This window comes from Emydura macquarii, unplaced genomic scaffold (genome assembly GCF_026122565.2).
Source record: "Emydura macquarii macquarii isolate MOO-44397 ecotype Brisbane River unplaced genomic scaffold, CSIRO-AGI_Emac_v2 contig_67, whole genome shotgun sequence".
Taxonomy (NCBI): domain Eukaryota; kingdom Metazoa; phylum Chordata; order Testudines; family Chelidae; genus Emydura; species Emydura macquarii.
This window is the reverse complement of record NW_027130204.1, coordinates 12,868,532-12,890,655: the sequence shown is the minus strand read 5'-3', so window position 1 is coordinate 12,890,655 and position 22,124 is coordinate 12,868,532. Positions and strand designations below refer to the sequence as shown.

The 22,124-nt window shown below is 42.4% G+C and overlaps 1 protein-coding gene and 1 long non-coding RNA gene across 4 annotated transcripts in view; both read right to left on the bottom strand.

The window, feature by feature from the left end:
* LOC137143770 (uncharacterized) overlaps window positions 1-11,344 on the bottom strand; it is a 142,836-nt gene extending 131,492 nt beyond the window's left edge. The window contains exon 1 of the long non-coding RNA XR_010917258.1: window positions 11,225-11,344. This is a non-coding gene — a long non-coding RNA (uncharacterized lncRNA). The remainder of the gene's footprint in view (window positions 1-11,224) is intronic.
* Window positions 11,345-20,094: 8,750 nt separating this feature from the next.
* BMS1 (BMS1 ribosome biogenesis factor) overlaps window positions 20,095-22,124 on the bottom strand; it is a 39,749-nt gene continuing 37,719 nt past the window's right edge. For all 3 annotated transcript variants that reach the window (XM_067539917.1, XM_067539908.1, XM_067539926.1), the window contains exons 22-23: window positions 21,464-21,625; window positions 20,095-20,636 (exon numbers count right to left, since the gene is read on the bottom strand). In XM_067539917.1, coding sequence (XP_067396018.1) covers window positions 20,406-20,636; window positions 21,464-21,625 — 393 coding nt within the window. In that variant the 3' untranslated portion in view covers window positions 20,095-20,405. The remainder of the gene's footprint in view (window positions 20,637-21,463; window positions 21,626-22,124) is intronic.

Sequence of the window (22,124 nt, the reverse complement as noted above, 5' to 3'; positions counted from 1 at the left end):
GAGTCTTAGCCCTGAAATGCCACCTCCTGATCCATTTTGGAACTGCCAGATATCCTCAGTGGTCACAAACAAGCTAGGGTGTTCCTACTTCCTGGTACAATCGTTTCTCCTGATCTGAATTCAGCCGTATTGATTTACTAGGGAAGATATATACCACGATCAGTTTAGAGACGAGTTGTTGTAAAAAGGAAAAAAAAAAAAAAATCAATAGTAGCTTGGGCTATAAAGGGACCTTGGAATTGATTTGAAGATACGTTGGGCCTAAGCCCAAAACAAAGAGCCCAGCCAAGTGAAATCTAACGCTTTTAGAGTTCATTTAAAGATGACCCCAAATGAAATTTTCACTCATGAAGGCCTAATCCACTCCAGATTATTTACAAATACTGCTACAGAAAGAGCCCCGACGCAAATGTCATTCTGAGGTTTTGGAGATCAGCCTTGTAAATTTTTAATCAGTCCTTGTATTTTCCTCCATGCTTGTTCGCTTTTTTTTTTTTTTTAAACCTTAGATTGTCATTTTCTATTAACACAGAATCAATAAGTGATGAAAGGTTCCTTGGCCACTCACAAATGCTTTCCCCTTTTCTTGACACTGTTTAATTTACAGATTTCCTCCCCAACACTCCAATATTTCTAGTACAATTCCTGCTCTCTCTATTTTTTAAACAACTTTTGACCTTCACTCAGTGCAGATGTGGAATACTGTAGCAAGTTCAAGGGCACAATACTACAGCCTTTAGATTAAGTTTCTGAGACATAATGCTGTGTTTCCGAGGTGTACTGAACAAAGGGCAAACACTGTGTGAAGGTTAAATAATGCAATACATGAGTTCACAGTTCATAAGCATTTAAGTTGCAGCTTTCTAAAACCAGATTCTATTCCTTCTGCCCATAAGGTGAGAGAAGCACACAGGTGAAAGCGAAGAATAGTGGCCCACAGTGCAGGGCTGGCCATAAGTATATAGGTTCTCGGAGCAAAGACAGAAAGTGGTGTACCCTGCATCCTCCTTCCCATTTAGCTCTACAACCCACTCAGTACCCTGTCTGCATCGTTTCCGCCTTCTAAAGGTTACCTCCGTTTCTGTTCAGTTGTGTGCAGGACCTCCACACTGGAGAAGAGCAGTTTCAGGGTTGGTCTATTGATGACAGATCACAATGGATCCAGTGCTTTTAAGGTATCACCTGATACGGAAAGGCCTAAGCAGCAAACCATTTAGCCTATACTGTGCCTAAGGGCAGGAAGACAGGATGAAAGCCTTCTCCTGGTGACTGGCTAAATTCAGAATCTTTTCCAGGATGAGCAATTTCTTTGTTAAAATAACCTGAGCCCATCTGAAAACCATGTTGGAGCTAGGTCAGGCTGTGCAGACTCGGTGTGACAAGAGTCATGTAGCTAGGACATCGACGAGGAGTGGGGCAGACTGCATGACAAGAGGGGCACTTGTCCTGGCCTTCAGAAATTCACGTACTCAGTGAAAAATGCAGTTTCAGTCAACAGCTTTTTTTTTTTTTTTTTTTACACTTTATTTTTATGAATTAAGAAAAAATAAGACATATTTATGTGATTGTTCAGTGTAACAAACATTCAAGTGTTTAAAAAAATTCAAAGATTCAAAAATATAACAGTATGGATCTTAACAGGAAAGTGCTGTGTAATGTAAAGACTATCATGAAACTAAAATTGTAGTCTTCTGGGATCGTGGCATCTCAATTCCTCCACAAAGACATCCAGGTTTAGTTCTGAAGTGAAATCACTTTCATATGACAGGAGAATTAGGTTTCTCTCTCTTTCCTGGATCATGTTCATGTGTTGGTGTGATACATTTTTTTCCAGCAAGAAAAGGAACTCTTACAAGCTGCAGCTGATGATCCAAACAAGACCCCCATAGACATTTCAAAAATACATAGAAAAGCCTTCTTTAATACCTTGACTGCAGGGCCAGCCCTAAACCAAATAGCATCCCAGGCGAGGAGTATCTCTGGCACACCCCCCATTTGTTAAACATTTGAATATCTTATTTTTTATTGCATCTGTGGTCTATTTCACGACTTCGATGCATGATTTGCATGTATGATTTATCCATCATATAAGACGATAAATGTGCATGCTAAGATCTGTAAATCTGTACTTATTCAAGCCATTTATAAGCAAATATTAAAAAAATCATTTCCTCTAAGCTTATAGAAAATTTTCATTTTAAGAATAACTGAAATGTACTAACAAGAAATTGAACTGTGCACCAACACTGGGTGGAGCAGTATTAAACAGTGGTACAATAGCCTTAGAATGATAACCCTAGTCCTTTAGTTCCAAAGATTGCTTTTCTCATCTTTGCCCTCCTGAACTGAAGCACAGCGTCAGTGAGATCCAAAGACTGGCCAATGGCATTTTCAAGTGATAAAATAGCAAGCGGTGTGAGTCTCTTGTGAGCCATCACTGATAGAAGATACATTTGAACGAGCCTAATTTTCAAAAACCTGCGCTCACCACTTGCGACTGTGACTGGGAGCATGAGCAGAATCCTCAAGCCACCCACACATTAGGAAAAAGTATCCTTCAGCTCTGCATCATCAATGAACTGGAGACCTTAGAGTGGAGAGTGCTTCCCATGTGGCAAAATGTGACAGATGTTGTCCAATTCAACATAGAGGTCTTTGTTATTGATGTCCGAACGTTCCCCATGTGTCAGCGTCTGCTGAAGGTCTGTACAATTGTTCAAGAGTGTTTTCCTGTCTGCCAGCAGCTTACTAAAGTCATACAAAACCCCACAGGTCTTTTTGTGGTGCTTCATTTCTCCAAACCTTTTTTCAGTGTCAATGAGCGAGCAAAAACAAAAAACAAAAAACAAAAACAAAAACTCCCTCTTGAATTTTTCTTCTGAGCTTTCCAACACCTCATCTCTGCCTTCATAACCTTAGCAAACTGTCTCTTCTTCCAATGAATGAGTTTCCTCAAAGACAGGCTCAACTCTTAAGTTTTCCGCCATTTCTTTGGCAGCAGTGATGACATCTTCAAATTCATTGTCTCTATAGAACAGTTCCAGAGGAGTAGCCATGTTAGTCTGTATATAGCAAAAACAACGAGAAACTGCTGAGTTAGAAATGATCTGCAAACTTGACACATTCAAACTGGGTTTAAACAGAGATTTGGAATGGCTCTCTCATTACAAGAGGTAAATTGCTTTGCTCACCCATTCTCACCTCCTACTCAATGACTGTCATTAGCCCTCAAGTACCCGGCTTTCATCTATCTTCCCCATTGTTCTCTATGCACTTGTGTATCTATGTTTCCTATTTACTGTATCATTCTACCTCTGCATCTGACAAAGTGAGCTGAGTCTCACGAAAGCTTATGCCTACAAAAATTAAATTTGTTAGTCTTTAAAGTGCCACAGAACTCTCTTTTTTTATTGTCTCTATAGTCCCCTTTCTCATCAAAGTAGTAGTAGTTGCGATGTCCATCACATACGGAATACCTGAAACATTTTACTTCAAACATTCTGTTTTCCCTTTTGTCACTAACAACAAAAGCAGCACCTTGAGTCCAGTGCCCCAGGCAGTTGCCTGGTTCTCCTGCCCCTAAATCTAGCCCCGCTTGGCAGCAGCTAGAACTTCAAATCCTTTGCAATTTCTCTTCTCTATCAGTGGTTTAAATACAGCCCTTTCAACTTTCACTTTCTCAATATCTAATCCAAGCAATTCAATCAAAGCACACAGTGATTCAAGTTTCAAGAAGTCTGGAGAGCTGGTGGAATAGATTATTGACAAGCTTTCATATAACTTGGAGTTCTTCTCAGAAAATCTCCTTTGCAATTCACCACTGGTTTCATCAATCAATTTGTGACAAGTCCGTGACCACTGATGCTCATTTACATTTTAGGATCCTGCTAAATCTTCAGTGACTATGGTATCTTGAAATTCTGGGGGCAATATCTTGGTTCTTTTGATGGCACCTGTTAATGCTGATGCTTCATCACATACATCTTGGATGAAATCTCTGAGAAAATATCTTCAAACTTCTCTTTGTTTTGTTGAAGGCTACAGACATCAATTCAACTCTTTTAGCAAGGTGCATTAGTTCCTTTTGAAGGTAATTGTTCACAGGAACAAAAACTTTCAAAATCATTCTCGTAACCACAGCGAAGAACAAGAATTTGGACTCTGTAACTTCCAACAGCCCTCTTGCTTCTACATTCACACCATCCGTAATTTGGTGAAAGCATCACACCCCTTATCTTAACGGTTACAGTGGTACGAAAACAGTGCATAGACCAGGCCTGAGATTTCATTAAAATAAACTGCTCCTATCTTTTTCCATTGCGAGCAGCTTTCACAACAGAACCCCATGTGCTGCTGCCCTGTTTATCCAGTCCTATGGGAAAAATGGGCTCCTGACAAACAGCAGCAGCAAAGACATGAACTCTACTCCCACACCCTGACTAGTTCAACTCCGTGAAGTGACTTCACAACTTTGGGCTTGTCTACACTGGCGCTAATGCCAGCAAAACTTTTGTCCCTCAAGGGTGTGAAAAACACACCCTGCTGAGCTACATAAGTTTTGCCAACATAAACAATAGTGTAGACAGCGTTATGTTGGCTGGAGAGCTTCTCATGCCAAAATAGCTACCGCCACTCACTGGGGGTGGTTTAATTATGTCGACAGGAGAGCTCTCTCCCATTGGCATTGAGCGGCTGCACGAGAGATCTTACAGCAGTGCAGCTGCGTTGGTATAGCTGTGCCGCTTTAAGCTCTCTAGTGCAGACATGGCCTATCCTGCTACAGAACACCAAAGGGGTTTTTCCATTGATATAGGAACACCACCTCCCTGAGTGATGGTAGCTACGTCAACAGAAGCATTCTTCTGTCCACAGAGCTGCATCTGCTTTGGGGGTTAGGTCAGCATTGCTATGCCAGTCAGGGGTGTGTTTTTTCACACCCCTGTTTGACACAGCTAGGTAACTAAGCCTAATGCTATTAACCAAGGCCAGTCTAACTACATGAAATTCCATCAGCAGCATTGAAGACGGGCTCGTTTCGAAAGTCTTGTCCCGATGCTCACTTTTTCTCTTCGCTTGCTCATCTAGATTGGAAAGCAATCGGGCATTTTCTTTTGCGCTCCCCCCTTGTAATATTGCCTTACACCAGCATAGCTTATTCCCCTCCCCATATGAGAATGAGCCACACTTATATAACTGCATTCACAGTGGGAGGAAAAGGGGCTGTACCACTTCAACTAAGACCTGGTCTACACACACAAGTTGTATAGCTTTAACTGTATCAGTGTAGTTGATGTTCTAAATAGCAATCTCTTTGGAATATCCTAGCCTTTCCCTAGAGACTGACCATGGAACTTCTAGGATGTGTCTACACTGCAAATGAAGGTAAAGACAAACCTGCACTGGCTTTAATCTATCTATCATGGATAAAAATAGCTGGTACAGGCCTGTCAGGGAACCAGGGAATGCACTTGCCTTGATGGCCCACACTGAAGCTCATGTGCTGTGCCTTCACTACTACTGGTACGTGTGCCAGCTAACTACACTAAAGCTAACCAGGGTGTGCCTACCTGAGTTGCAAGCCCAGCTTCAAATGCAGCATACACAGTAGGGTTGCCACCCATCTATTTTTCACCTGAACACTCCAGGTTTTGACTTGTGTGTCCGGGTGCCATTTGACAAGCCCTGATGTCCAGTTTTGTTTTATTTTTTAAATCTGTTGCAACCCTAAGTGGAAGGAAGGAGGCAGCACAGCAACAGCAGCCGTCCCCGCCTCTGGGGCCAGGCTGCCCAGGAGGCTCCCGGCGTGCAGGGGCAGAGCCTTGGGGGGGAGAAGCGGAGAAGGGGGTGGGGTCTCAGCCTGTGGGGTTAATGCAGGCCGCAACTGTACTTGAGCCATTTCTCAGCATATTTTAAAAACATGATTTCCTGACCAAAGAGATAAAGGTCGAACAGTGCACTAGATTACGTGACTTCACACTATGAATCCATTGTGGCGTTCCCCCTCAGTCTTAAACTCTTAATTACAACTGGCACCTCGGATCCTGCTGTGTCTGCATGAAACGCTGTATATTCCCCTTTCAGCAATGCCTTGCCTGCACTGGAAGTTTGTCTTATTTCAAGGAATGATGGGTGTGTGCAATCTCCCCAGCCTGGTTTTTCTTGCAAAGTTGATTTTTAATTCAGCAAGAATCTACAACCAGGACTCAGCTTATGGAGACTAAAATCTTTGGGGCCAGGGTCATCTTCTATGGCACCTAGCACGGTGGAGCTAGGGCCCCTAGGGACTACCACAATGCAAACTGAATACGGTGTCCAGTCCTGGTTGCCCCATCTCAAAAAGGATATAGTGGCAGTGGAAAAGGTTCATAGATCAACAAAGATCAAGGGTACAGAATGGTTTCCATACGAGGAGAGACTAGGCTGTTCAGCTTGGAAAAGAGATGACGAAGGGACGGATAGGATAGAGGTCTGTAAAATCATGACTGGTGTGGGAAAAGTGAATAGAGAAGTGCTACTTTCTTTTCAGATAACGCAAAAACCAATGAAAGTAAGAGGCAAGAGGCTTAATACAAACAAGAGGAAGTGCTTTTTCCACACAATGCACAACTAATGTGTGGAACTCATTGCCTTGGGATATTGTGATGCCCAGAAGTATAACTGGGTGCCAAAAATACCTGCATACATTCATGGAGGACAGATCCATCACTGGCTATTAGCCAAGATTGTCAGGGATACAAACTCACGCTCAGGGCAACTCTAAACCTCTGCCTGTCAGAAGCTGGGTGTGCAAGACAGGGATGGATCACTCCAAAATTGCCCTTTGGAATACAGCCCCTGAAGCTCTGGTATGGGCCTCTGTCAGAGACAGGATATTGGGCAAGACGGACCCATGGTCTGACCCAGTATGGCAGCTTTGACGTAAACAAACAATAATAAACCAAGTCTTGATTACCCATTTAGCAAGTCTAATCTCTGAGGAGGCAGGGGACGGAAAGGGAAAGCAAAAAATCACAGCCTAAAGAGCTGGCCAGTAACTCTGGATCTTTTAATTTGTTATTTATATCACAGCAGTGCTGAGAGACCCCAATCTGACATCAAGACCCCTCCTTTGTGCTGAGCCTTGCACAGATACTCGGGGTGTGTCATTTCCAGCTCAGACAGCTGCTAGCCTTTATTGTAGCGTCCTACAAATACCAGGGGAGCCGCGAGCAGTGCGGGTGGCAGGACAGGCAAGCCACCAACTACAATGCTGCTGGGGATCCAAGGTTACTGCATCAGTTGGCTAGCCCATGCTGCTGCTGCCTGCCCTGCCATGGCTGCATTGCTATTTTTAGTGTGCTAGCTCAATCAGAGGTAACGCATGCACATCCACCCCATCTGGAAAGTGCACCTCCAGCTGAAGGTGGAGTCCCTGCCTGTTTAAATAGACAAGACAAACAAAGACTGTGAAGGCAAACCGAGGCCTAGAGGGATGAAATGATTTGTTCCAGATCACCCGGAGGCAGAGCTAGGATTACAACTCAGATCTCCCGACTCTTAATCCAGTGTCCCATTCCCCCTATACCGCCTCCCCAGCCTCTATCACAGCATTAACCATAAACCCCTCCCTGTAGCGTGCACACCAAGTTTGTTTTAGTGCAATGCACTCTCGCCTGCAAACAGATCTCATGGCATTTGTTACAGCAAGTAAGGCAAACATGAGAGTAAAGCGTGTATTGACAGCCACGCTCGTGCTGGAAGGAGCTCGGGTGGAACAAGGCCCCACCAGGAGATGAAGCCGATACAAACACAGAGGAGAGAAGCAAAGAAAGTCTCGCCCCCCTTCGTCCTCTTCATATACACACATAGTGATAAAAGTGCTCAGGAGAACACCCTGAGTGAGCAGAAAGGGGAGCAGCATCAGCAAAAGCATCTTTCAAAGCAGCCCACCCTTCAGAATGGTTACATCCGGAACCTGCACAGTTTCTTAGCCATCCCCTGACAGCCCCGCAGCCACAGCTCTGGGGCTTGATCTCAAGTGTAGGTATCCATGCAAAGATAAGGTTAACCGGAGCTTTACAGCACTTTCTCCAGCTCTGCCACTGACTAGCTTGGGTGGCCTTATGCAAGTCATTTAACCTTTCTGTGCTCCTTTCCCCTTCCGTAACCACACTAGCCACCTCTCAGGGTTGCTAGGCGGCAAACTGTATGGATGCTGGCAAGGCCCTTTGCGACACATGGATGGAAAGTGCTATTCAAATGCAAAATATCTGTTTACTGTCCCTGCCACATCAGACACTGGCAGCTGCTGCAGGCAGGATGACTGACTCTAAAGACCAACTGTCTTACTCTATATGGTAAATCGTCTCTTCCTGGAGGCTGCTAGCAGCATGAAATTAATAAATGTGCTTAAAGTGCATTAGTATAGGAAGCGCTGACTATGATTAATATCACCAGCCATCCTTCTGTACATTTCACAAAGGTGTTATGTCGAATTAACCCTTTAATTATAACAGTGGCAGCACTTCATTCCCTGGAAATTACTTGCATAGATCCTGTTAAAAAAAAAAAAATTGACAGACCCGACAATTGTGGTGTCTGTGCCCTATATTTGCTGCTTTGCAGAGCATTTAACACTTCTTTGTTTCAAAGAGCCTTCAACAATGCAGCTGATTCACCATTACTCTTGCATGTAGCCCTGCAGAAAACCACCTGCCAGCCAGACAACAGCAGCCTCAAAGATAACTCTGTTGCTCCCTGCAACCCCAGTACACACAGACAATGCCTCAACGAGGAGTAAATTTAAAAAGGAGCCAGGGCCATTTCACCTGAAATGGGAGTCTGCAGTCACACCATCTTGACCTTCAGTTCAATGAGATTTTAACAGCGTGACAAGCTATACAATTGTGGGCCACCTCTGGCTCTGCTCTTAAGATTTGGAGAATGGAACAATGATTCTTCATTTAACCTTTACTGCCTGTTAACAAGATACGTTGAAGTCCATGTTTTTCCATGTGGAAGGAAGGATCGAACGTGCACAGATCAGCTTATTGCACTAAATTCTAGGGTATATATTAAAGAGATGGAGGGAGATGGATGATATGGACACAGAGAAATAACCTCTGTTATCTTGTATGCAGATTTGTGTCCCATCTTAACGAGACAGTCATTTACAGTAACTCCAAAGTAATTGTGAAAGAAGAGTACACAAGTGACCATTACAGTTTATGGTTACTCACATGATATTTAATATTTTAAGAACCCCTTATTAAAAATATTTGAGACTTTGAAATTATTATAACTGAGCTAACTGATGAAGCAAAAATGGAAGGTGTGTGCGGGCACAGGACGAGGGCAGAAGAGTGGTGCAGAATGGTGGTAGCATGTAGATTCCTCGTACACTAGGAACTTGAAGACCATGGTGTTCTATGTGGGTGGAATAATCTGGCTTGCCCAGACCACAATTTATAGGACTAGGATTTATGGTAGCATTTTAAAGGGATGGAGAGAGGTAGAGAATATAGACACCAACATACAAAGAAACTATCTGTTCTTTCTTTACAAATCAGTGAAACTGCAGGCACATTTCCCTACCTAGACCTTACTCTTGCTCATTATGATGAATTAGGTTTAAAATACATCATAGTCCACCACTTGAGAAGATTAAATGGTATATTTTAGATTTTCAGTAGTGAAAGCTTGGATCACTCTCTTACTCCTTTTGCAAAGACTTCTGGGACTAATGGGCATCAGTCAATCCAGAGACAAATCTCCCCTTCTAGCTGAGACCATAACCCTAGAGTATTGATCAAATGTCCACATCCCTTCCACATAATAGAATTTCTCAGTGAACTAATTGTTTTCTCTCCTTTCATCTCTGTAAATGAGGTCAACAGCAAGGGCAAAGAAGAGAGAATTAGCTCTAAGTGTTCTTGGCATCAAAGCTGGCTTGCAAGGGGAGAGAGTGAGTTTTCAGAGAGTATCAGATACGGTTTATAAAGCACTGTGAAGCTTTCAAAAAACTCTAAATATGGAGTTGCCTCAGATTCACGGGGTTTGCTTTAACTGTTGAGGATTTATGCTTTCTAAATCTCCTTTGATGAACCTGGGCATTACATGTGCAAAAAGACGACAGCCCTAATCCAAGCCTTACCTACAATGATACCTGCCTTTCATCTAAGAATCTCCGAGCACTTCACAAATCTTAATGAAACCTCACAACTCACATCTAGCAGGCACGTATTAGGGCTCAGCACTGTTCCTGGGACCTTTAATTTTAACCAGTTGTCTCTTGCCTGCATAGATAGAAACAAATTTTGATCTGTGGGCTTAAGCGTGTCCATGAACCATGTTTATTAAAGCAAGACCAAACTGTCTTATAACATGTCCCCTCCCACACACCATAGCTTAAGCTGTGTAGATAGGCTCCTATACCAATGGGTAAAGGAAGGCACCAAGATCTGGGCAAATATCAAGCACATAGTACAGCTCCTCAAAAAGCTCCTTCCCTAAACTGATGATTTCTCTCCTAGGCCTGAACTTTCAGTCCTTTCATGTTCACCTAGTACTGATTATTGGACAAAGGACCCCTCTCATATGGTACCCAGGCTTTCAATCAGACTGTAAATTAGAACTTGGCAGCAACTGAATTGCCTCACTGCCCCGTATCTTCACCTGTCTGTTCCAGCCAGATGTCAGCACAATAGTTATATGTTCCTGGTGAGCAAAATAATCCCTCTGTATTTGGACCGCATAAGCAAAGATTTACACAGGTGCATACTGCCTATGTCTTTGCAGGATTGGGCATTATTTTGTTACAGGTTGTCAGAGTCAAATTTTCTTTGCAATTTATAATGGTACATAGGTGAGAGCTTTGGGATCCTTGAGTAAAGATATCAGATCATTACTAATTATTAGTATCTCCTCTACAAACTGACTACCAGAGATCTTTAAGGGGGAAAAGATCAGAAAATCTGGTTCTCTCTAATCAGTTTTAATGTTTTGGGTAACATCATATTTGATTGTTAGATGTATCCCTTTTGCACCTACTTATCTTGCTGTGCTAGCTATTTAATTAAAAAAAACAAAAACATTTTTTCTCCTATTTTTGTAGCATTAATGCACCTCGCAGAGGTTTCTACTCCTAACAAGGAGATGCCTAAAATTATCATATCCCACAGAGATAACTCAACAGAAGATTTCCCTGTACATTTCATTTATTCCTTTCTTTACTTTCTTTTCTTACTTGAGAAAGAGCACAACAACTGCACTCTGCCCAGCCTTGATCATTCCTCCTTCTGCCTGTTCTTTCTTCACCTGTACCTTCTTCTCTACACCAGGAACAGCCTTTGCTAGAAGAACAGCAGCACCCAAACCAAACTCAAACTAGAGAGGGGATTAGGCAGGCAGTCCCTTTCTAGAATAAGCCCCTCCCACAGGCAGGAGGTAGGTTAATTGCAATTAGAGGGGAAGCTAAGCTATGTTCTGGAGGCCTCATAACAGCACCCAGTGCTGAGTGATTTTTTGAGGGATAGCAGCTGTTTATCATTAACTAGCAGATGCTTTCATCTGCCTTCCTCCTTTTCTTAAATTGGTCTTACTGCTGCTCAGCACCGACTTTCTGGAATAACCCTCCCCCCAATAATGATCTGTTGAACCACAGCTTTGTTTGGTCAGCTGCATCATCCTCCACCATAATGTGGAGAGATGATGAGCGCACTCTGCACCCTCTCTCTTTGTTTTGGCATACTATGTTAGTTATTGCACTATGGGCGTACTACAGCAGTGACAAATCCCAGCTTTCTAAGCACTTTATTCCAACATGTTTTCCACAGGGCTCAGAATAAACTGGAATTGAGTCAAAGTCACCATTAACTTCATTACAGCCCCAATCAGTTTGTGCAGAATTAAAGCTTTGCTTAAAATTCTAGCTGCATCTGCACTGGCAAAATTAGTACCTATATTTTCACCAGACCAGGTGCCAGGGTGCCAAATGACTGACACAGACTGCAGCCACCGCAACCTGCTCCGAAATTGTGTGGCAAGTGGTTAAAAACATCTGGGCTCTGCTGTCGGCCTCAGCACCTCACTGTTGTTAGCAAATACAGATCCAAATTTTGAGGAGGCGTCAGTGTGTTGTGGGGAGGACTCTTCTGAAAGTGGCCCAGGGCAGCCACTGGCTGAGTCAGAAGCCAAAGAGCCTGAAACATGATCTCATTAGAAAAGTGTGATCTTTCCATCCCATGCCTATGGTAAATGCAAACTTTAGCTGTGAAACTTGAAGACAGTCGCACTGTTGATCTTGTCTGTGCATTAACGACATTGACATTTAAATTCGCATTATTAGATTTTAAAAAAACCCAATGCCTTGTTGAGTTGAGTGGGGCATTTCACAGCTCAGAGAGCTTTTGTTTCCTGCTGTGTGTTTGCTGAGTCAGACAACCCTGCATTGGTCACACTGGATTCACATTTTTTAATGAAAATCTGAGATCCTGGAGCACACTGCAGCAGCAAAGGGGGGCTCCTGTGGCAAATTTCATCTCCCCTTCTTTGCTGAAAGAAGAGAGTGCTGTGCTGGGTGGGGCAGAGGGATAGTGTCTCTGGCTTAACATTAGCAGCAGTAGCAAAGTCACGAACCTCTCTTCCATTTACTTCAAAGGGGAGGTATGATCAAAGCCAGAATTAAAGCCAATTAAACCTATTAATTGTGAATCAAACACAGAGAGCCAGTCACACAGGTGCTCTCCAGGCTCCTGTCCCCTCCAGGAGGGGTGGGGTTTTCTGTTTCATTTGGGTGTGCTAGAGATTCAAGGGAACAAGGGTAGGTTGCAGATTTCTAACAACCCAGTCTGGAGTTTACACAGGAAAAGTCAGCCAGATTGTCTCTAACACATGCTGTCTGCCCCACCTTATTATTCAAGGGACAGCTGCCATTAACCAAATACAAGTAATAAAAATGCAACGGGAAGTCTAATTTTAGTACAATATCCAAATTCACTTCTAAAGATGTTCTACAGTATAAATGCACTCTAGGGTTCTTGCATTAACAGTTGAATAGATGCATTTTTTTTCACTCCCACATCATTCATTGGCAGGGACTGACCTCACAATCTTCAGATCCACAACAGAGACTTCGTCCAATTCAGTTCCATTACACCCAAGGCGCTCAAGGGCAGGATTTTCCTCATGGGGCCTTGTCTTCCCTGGGAAATGTGTGCATTCTTAAAGCACATTAACTAACTCACAAAAACAAGGACGTTTGTAGTCTGTCCATGACTTAGCAGGCCCAGTTGGTTAAATCTGTATTACCAACTTTAAGTAGTTTTTATCTCCACTTGCTAATTTGTGGGCGGACTACAAACAGCTTTCTTGCTTGTGAATCAGCTACAGAACAGTATTTCATGAATAGTTTTAATTAAATTATGATTAAATGGTGAACGGTTTGTGGACAAGTTGTGCAAAAACAACAACAAAGAAGGAGATTTATCAAATAAATTATACTATATAATGAAAATTATTCCACCATATCTTGTCTTTTCTATCACTATCATCTACTGGGCACCCGCCTGACAAAAAAGCTTAGCAATGTCTTGCGTAGCCTGCCTCCACACTGAATGTACAAGGAATTTAGAACAATCTCTGTTAACAGATCATGGCTCTGTTTCCCACCAGTGGGTCAACAATGCATAGAGGTACTGCCCTGGGAGCTAATGGACCTGCTTGTTGAACGGTAGAAACCCCTGCTTTTCCAGAGGTCCCCGATACACTGAACTAGGGTCACTGATACATGAATATTTTGCCATATCAATTTACTATACAAAAGTCTGCCTGTCAGGAGACAGGGAAAAGCCAAAATAAAGGGGTGTAGCCAGATATAGTATGAGTCAAAGCCAAGGCCAAAGGACTGTGAAGGCTATCTTGGAGAAGGATTGTGGCTTGTGCAAAACTTGTGGGTATATTTTAACCTGACTTTTCTAGCTATTTACACACTGGGAACCACTGTTTCTTTTGCTCTGTAATTTAAGTGACACCACATTTGTGCACCATCCTGTAGCAAGTTACGCCTGTGTATGAAACAGGGTTAATTTCAAGCTATTTCCTCATTTTAGGCAATACTATAACACATTCATCTTCTGTGCCTTTCCATTTCTCCCACCAATGCATTTCTTATCATTGGAATGAGATGCTCCATTAAGCTTCCTAATAGATTCTGTTTTCAAAACCCAGTAATTTAGGGAACAATATATTAAAACAGACAACATAGTAAGCCTGGTGTTTTTGAATTTAAGGCTCCATCAGCAGTGACCTTTAAAAGCTAGAGCAAGGATGGCGTTTAAGCGTGGTTACAGAGAAAGCAATATCTACCATGCCTAATTGCATTAGGTTCCGTCAACACTATCACTATTGAAGACTCTTAGTACAGTGTAGATGGGAACATACCATAGCCCTGATCTTTAGACGTGGTGAATACCTGCAGCTCCCATGGACTTCATGTGGAACGGTGAGTGCTCATGTTTTTAACTGTATCCCCAAACATACTTGGACTTTATTAGGGTTGTATCATAGTTTGAAGACACAGCTAAGGTATGTTTTTTTCTTGCCTACACAAACAAGGTCAAACCATGCTTTGATTACATCTGGGGGTTATGATGTTTTAACAGTTTTCTCACAAAGTAGTTTCCAGTGTGTCCTCTACCGCTGTGTTTAAATACAGTATTCATTCACTAGGTTTGCTCTGCAATGTGGCTGGGGCTTTTATGTAATAAATTCTTATCATTGCATAGTAGCTCTCCCAATTTAAAAACATAATGGGTATAAAATAAAAATCCTCCAAATGCTGGTTGGGACTGGACTGCCTGCCATTGTAAGCTCCAAACTTACAATGACGGATGCATAAATAGAAACTGATTGTACAGCACCTATTTTGTTACATCACCTAGGGTAGTTTTTCAGCGTGAGTAAGTCACGGTAGTGTACTGCAGTGACCTGACATCTTTATATTAACGAAGACAACGTGGGGCAGAATCACAAAAGTCACAGGGCCATTAGGTGCCTAACCTAGATTTGAAAGTCAATGGGCATTGGGCGCCTGACTGCAATATGCCCACTTGAAAACCTCCCCATAGAAGCAAGCATTCCTTTGCTGACCTTCTGCTTCCCAGGACAATTGAAAAAATGCTGCCTCCTCTTATTGTCCATTCATCTAGCGCTGGCTGCTACCATCCTTTCACATGCCCATCACCGCAAAGCGAGACCCTCCCCTGCTGTACTGTAGTTGCCAGCTTGAGCAGCCTTCTGCCCATGTCCCGCTCCCTCGCTTACTCTCCAGCCATTCTCAAATCTCATTCAAAAGGCTGTACTGCCCCATCCTCTTCCTTTTTCAGGCTCTTCCTGGTATTGTGCTTATTGTAATGTTGTAGGCTGATTCAGCCCTACACTGAACTCCCCTGAAATCCATGACTAAAGGTGGCAAATACCCTGTGACCGTTAGCTTTGTGAAATACTTTAGGGGACAGTTTATTTTGGAGAGCCTCCTCCAGACAGGCCAGCCTGGTGTATTGGTTTGGAAGATGATGTGGAAAGTGAGTCTTGCTTGGAATCAGTGTGTAAAAGCTTGTTTTTTTAAGTTTGCCTGGGAATTAGGCATGAGCAAAATTGCTTACTATTTGTACCTCCCATAGAGTTCACAACGTGAGATAAGAAGAGCTCCAGACCCTTGTTCTGCCACCTGTCAGCTGCAGGAACATTGACAATTATTCTCTCAGCTAACTCGGGCTTTGTTGTCTTATTCGCCCAGCTGTATATTACCAAGACAACGTTATTCTTGTGACAACGATAGTTCTACTCTGCTTACCTTGTAACACTCTTCAGAGACAAAGAGGAGGCTGACATTTTCAGGTAGATAATTGTGCCATGTCATCAGAGCCTGGCTGAGCTTCAGTTCGTGACCTAGCATAGTACAAAGAGAGGATGTTCCTACTGCAGGTCTCCTGGGAACGTCTGCAAGTCTCTGCCCTGTTAGGTATAGTCCATATTTGATTATATGCAAGAGAGAGGTTGAGTCAGTTTGTCAAACAGCCCTATAATACAAGCAATTTTCTGCCGTCAAATGTAGGGCCAGATGTTCTCACCTCTGCTCAAGGGAGCAGAGAAAAAGTCAGACTTATGGATTTTGGCCCTTAGGGCACAGAAGGGCTTGGCAAGCTGAGGCCTGATCTACACTGACGGGAGATAGTCAAGCTACGTAGTGTAGTTTGTATATCTCCTGTTGGCTTACTAACTTCTGCTTACCACAGCATCCCCATTGCGTTGTGCCAACGGGAAACGCCCTCTGGTCAACGCAGCGTTACTCTTCTTGCGGGAATGGATTAACAGCATCGACTTCCGGGATTGATAGAACGGGTCGCCACTGCCGCTCAGTCGATCCCACAGAATCGATCCTGTACTGCCGACAATGTCTCCGACAGCATAGACACACCCTGAGCCACTCTTCCATGCTATGCCCCCAGCAGCCCACATGCAGATGTTTCACAACATGCTCTTTAGGTGGGGAAAGGCCAGGCTGGAACAGGGGCTGGCTCAGCTTTGACACCTTCTCCCCTCTCAAGCCCAAGGGCAAACCAATGAGAGTGAATGCTGAGTCAAGATTAACATGCCTGTGCACCTCCCTCCAGGCTATGACATCACAGCGGAGGTCAGGGCAACGAGGGCAGTATGCTAGTTAGAACCACTGCGTTCTGGGCCAGTGTAGCAGCACAGAATCTCCACAAGGATCAGCAGTGTTCAAATAGCCAACTCTGTACCAGTTCTGCCTAGGAGTAAAACCAACCCCACTCCTCCCTCCTGAGAGAATCTGAAAGAAATTCCCCAAGTACAAATCTTGGAGTTTCATTCGTACTTCGGGGGTTACTCCAGTGTAGCAGGAGGCCCTTATTTTCTCCAGGCCCAGAGAATGACCAGCAGTTTTGCTCATCTCAGAAAGCTGTCCAGGTGTTTTCCCAAAACTGGGCCAAATCACTCTCAGCTGCAATTCCACCATCATTAATGGTGTCACACCAGGGACTAATTTAGAATTTAGCCCCACTCTAGCATTATAGGACATTTGAGAACAAGGCACTTCCCTTCCATATTCCATGGAGAGAAGACGAAAACATTTCAATGTGAAAAACAGGCCAAATAGCATATTAGAGGCCTTTATTATTATTAAAAACAAATATTTTCTAGTTTTTTTGAATGAAAACCATATACGTGCATGTGACCAGGACTCCGTTCGCTTTTAGCACATACAATATTACTGTGAGCCCCCCGATGTGCATTGGACTTTTTTTTTTCCCCCCCAGACATTCACAGCGGTTATTTTATACACCTATACATTGCGTGTCACACTTCCCTCTTGTTATAGGTAGGGATTTATAGGGACCTACCTTAGAGCATTCTAAATCATGGCACAGGAACAATTAGCAAAGGTATTGGAAGCTGGCCAGGCTCCCTATCATCATAAAATGTGGGGGATACTGGCCCCCCTAAAGTCCAAAGCAATGAAAAAAATTCTGCCTTGATGGTTACTTAATACATTGCCCCTCATAAATTTCCAAAATAAAAGGGTGTTTTCAGAATAATTTTTTTCTCTACTATGGGGGGTTCCAGTTACTCTTTCATAGTTAAGGTGGAGTTGATTTTCCACATAAAGCAGTTCTACCTTTTGGATACACATGAATACCATTTACCCTCCACAAAATCACAACATTTAACACAGAGATGTTACACCAGTTTAAAGTTATTTTTAAACTGGTGCAGACCCTTAGTTCAGGTTAACAATGATTTATTGCAGGGTAGTTTAAACTCATTTAAGCTAAACTGATATATAAACCAGGGTTTTGTATTGATGTACATGGAGTCTATATAGCCTTTAGCACCAGTTTAATAAAATAAATACCACCACCTAGCTTTCATATAGCACTTTTCATCTATAGCTCAAAATGTGCTTTATAAAGTGAGGAGGGGAAGGGACAGTCTCATTATGCCCATTTTACAGATGGGGAAACCGAGGCACAGAGACATGACTTGCTCCAGCTCACCCAGCGAGTGGCACAGTCAGGAATAGAGCCCAAGTCTTCTGTGTCCCAGTCCAGGCAAATCATACCTTTAATTAAAGCAGTACAACTCTGGGAGAAGACGAGCTCTCACCTGAACTGAGCTTTGAGACTTTACAAGTAATTTAAGAATGCAAATTAATAAAAAATGGGTTCTTTCAAAAATCTAGCAGGCTGTGTCAGACCTTTATATATAACCATGAGGCGTATTTAGTTTTTGTTCATATAGAAGCATCTGTCTAAATTAATGGATTTGCTCTTTTGAATGAGAATATTTATAGAGGCTGCATAGGAAAAAACAAACAGTATAAGCCTAATCAGAGCACACATTTTGCATTGGCCTACCAATGAACACATTTTCTTACCTGGACCAATGCTCCTAGTGGATCTGACCACAAGGAAAAGCAAAACTACAGTCCCTCTCTTCTCCACTTTCTTCCTCTTCAAAGGTGTTATCAGCCAACCCTTTGCACACTTCAGTGTGTAGTGATGAGAGTTCAGAACACTTCACAACTTGGTTTTCTTAACTATAAGAAACAGGGGAACCTAAACTTCAAGTAGTCAAGGGCTGCACTGGTAACATGTCAGGACCCCAGGTCTACACCTAATTGGCATAAACTAGAGCAGAACACAGAAGTGCATCTTGAGGAAGCTATAGATGCCAGGATGGAGACTAAACATGCAGATCAGGATGCATGCACCATCAAACCAGAAGTCTCAATGGGAACACTCTGTACAGTGCCTAGCATAATGAGGCTGCGGGCACCGTTGTATTTTGTAATACGAAATACCAATGGGCAGATGAATATAATGCCTTTACATACAAAGTGAGCACAATGGAGCCCTGATCCTGACTGGGATCTCTGCAGTAATAAAACAAAAATAATAATAATAATGAGGAAATTCATTTTAAGGAAACAAGATCTCACTCGGAATAAACTCCCAAAAGATTATAATCCCAAAATGATTTTATCTGACGATTGCCAATTTGGGGATGAAGTATTATAATTAGATAAGTGCCAAACAATGTGAATAAATGAAAACAGTCCCCTCTGTCTTCAAGAGTTTACAATTTAATGCTTTGTCCACATGGACCAAAAGGTGTGTTTTTCAACTATGTCATCTTTACATGACTGAAAATCTCTCCTTCCACCTCCCCCCACCATCATGTAGGCAGTTTAATATGATAACTATCAACTGAGTTGGTCAGACGTGTGTTAAGGGTGTTTTCAATAGATTTATGCTAACTCAACTGAGCTTACTTGATGCAAAAATCACACCTTTTGCACCCAAGCAGACAGGGTCCCAAAGTACTCACACAAGTTGTGGAGTATGCATTCATGGTTCTAGCCATAGTCTAAGTGGACAATAAGAACTGACCAGGGGTAGGAAGGGAGTGAATCATTTGTTCTTTTGAACACTTGGCTTGGAACTACAGCGGAGGGCATGAGGGAAGATGTATTTCTGTGGTGCTCGCGTTCAGGAATGCAAAACCCAAGTACATGGAAGTGACTACTTCCATGGCATTTACTAGAACGCCAAAGCCAGATAACGCAACTCTGCCCTCTGCAGGACATAGATGTTGTCTGATAGTGAGCTTTCTGCCCTTTCACAGAAGGTCTGCTGCAAAGCAGAATTAGGAAAAGGCTGAAGGCTTGTCAACACTTAAAAACACCAGAGAGGCATATCTGCATCATGTCACAGTAGACACTATCTATGCCAACAAGAGGACTTCTCTTGTTGGCATAGGTAATCCACCTCCCCAAGAGGCAGTAGCTAGGTCAACGGAAGAATTCTTCTGTCGACCTAGCGCTGTCTACACGGGGATTTATACCGGTTTAACAATGCCACTCAGAGGTGTGGATTTTTCACACCCCTAAGCCATGTAGTTATGCCAACTTAATTTTGTAGAACATTACCAACCCAGAAACAGATTCTGATGCCTTTATTGGGTAGCACCTTGCTCCATGAGCAGTCCACTGAAATTAAGATGGTCCATGCATAAATGAATGACATTCAATAATTAACATTAAAATATTTTAATGATTGCTTGCAGAGCATGCAGTCTGGATGTAACTGCATTGAAAAAAGGGGACAGTTCTCCAGTATATGTAAACCCCCCCCCAAAAAAACAAGTTACATCTCTTATTTAAATACACTTCAAAATGATAAGAGGTCATATTTGCATTTTTTCCCCCCATGTCTTCTCAATAGCAAGTTCAGTTTATTCCAAGGCATGGTCTCAGATACTGTCTTTTTTAGTTGATGTCCATAAGTACTGCATAGCTAACTATCTTCCAATTCCATTTCAGATCTGATGAGACCTTCAGAAACTCACTTTTCTCTCTCACCAGATCCCTTCAAGCTTGACTTTTGCCTCTTTTTCTCCTTCTGTCCCATAATCCGAAAGAGTTTTTTCTTGGCTTCCTTTTGCCTCTTAAATTTCTCTTCCTCTTCCTTTTGCTTCCCTTTGAGGTAATCTTTAAGATGCTGACGATGTTTTAATTTGGCCTTCTTTATTTTGTAATTATGCATGGTACCCAAAGCACTAAGTAGGGCTGATATCTGATTGAAACAGAAAACGATGCATTAAACATACAAATAATTACATTTTGGGTGAGCCACAGAACAGCTCCCAAAAGTAAGAACTAACTTAACCCCGGGGAAACCATGAGTTAAAGATATTTAATGAACAGTGTCAGGATCAGAGACATTGGGCAAATTACTAACTCTCACTCTGTTTCATCTTTTGTAAAATAGGGAAAATTACCGTGCCTAACTCATAGGAGCATTAAGAGGCTTAATTATCATCATTTATGATTCTCTTTTGACATCCTTGCATTGAAGATATTATTGAAAAATGTTGTGCATCATTATATGATTATTTAACTTTTCAGAAAGGTTAAATTGAGATTTAGATCCTTCTGTTCTTGCAAACCCTCTACCATTCCACAAATCCTGCACAGTATCTTTTGAGTTCAAAGCCTCTCTTCACTACTAATAGATGGCAAAGGTAAGCACAGAGAAGCAGGCAATTATATATCTAAAATTCCCACGTGGTGAGAACAGCACACTATTGACCATTTTGAGAACACTATGACTAGGACATAGTAGGAAAATTGGCAAGTCACACTTTGGCCATATATGATCTACTATAGCAATACCAAGCAACCACCTGCTCTGTAATCAGCTCAAGACCAGTTCAGCACAGAGCGCTGATATACACCATACACAAAGATGGAATGATAGCTGGGGGCAAGATATAATCCCAGGTACAAATTTTTGGCAAGAGCTGCACATTTCTGTGATCCTAAAATTAAACTAAAAGTCAGCCATGATCCAAGCAAGACAATTTTAAACAGGAAATGTTCATTTCCACAATAAAATATTACCTTCTTTTCATGAGGCTCCCTGATAACAGCTGGTCTCCACTGGTCCTTTGTAGATTTAGCTTTCTTCTCATGATTCTTAGGCTTGTTCTTAAATGGCAGTGCCTTCTGGAGTGCTTTTGGAATGTGGAGCTTATTGAAATGCTTCTTCTCCCTCACTATTGGCTGAAAAAACAAATTCCACACATGCATAAGTCATATTTTTATAATGCTTTTCATGTGTACAGTACTTTACATTTCAAATAAAAAACAGTTCTCACATTCTTGCCCTTGGCTGGAGACGATAGGTTCATCTGTGTTATACTATGTCTCATGTCTTTTGGATAAGATGTAAAACCAAAGCCCTTATCACTTGAGGGTCTTCAAAAAATCCTATGATATGGTTTTACAAGATTATGGACATCAACCTTGCCATCCATGACAAACATCTTTGTGGTAATTAAGAAGTCTGCCTAGATCCATCCCAGTGCTGTTTCCTGTGGATGTCCCAGTGATTATCCAATTTTCCATGGGTCACTTTGTCAATTCTCATTTCACCACCCAACTTGACCCCCCCACAACTTGGTTCTTGTTCTGCACACCACTAAAGGAGGACTATGCAAACTATTCTGTGAGTAAAATGATGTACATATGCCTACACTCATGTTTATATTGCACTTAATTT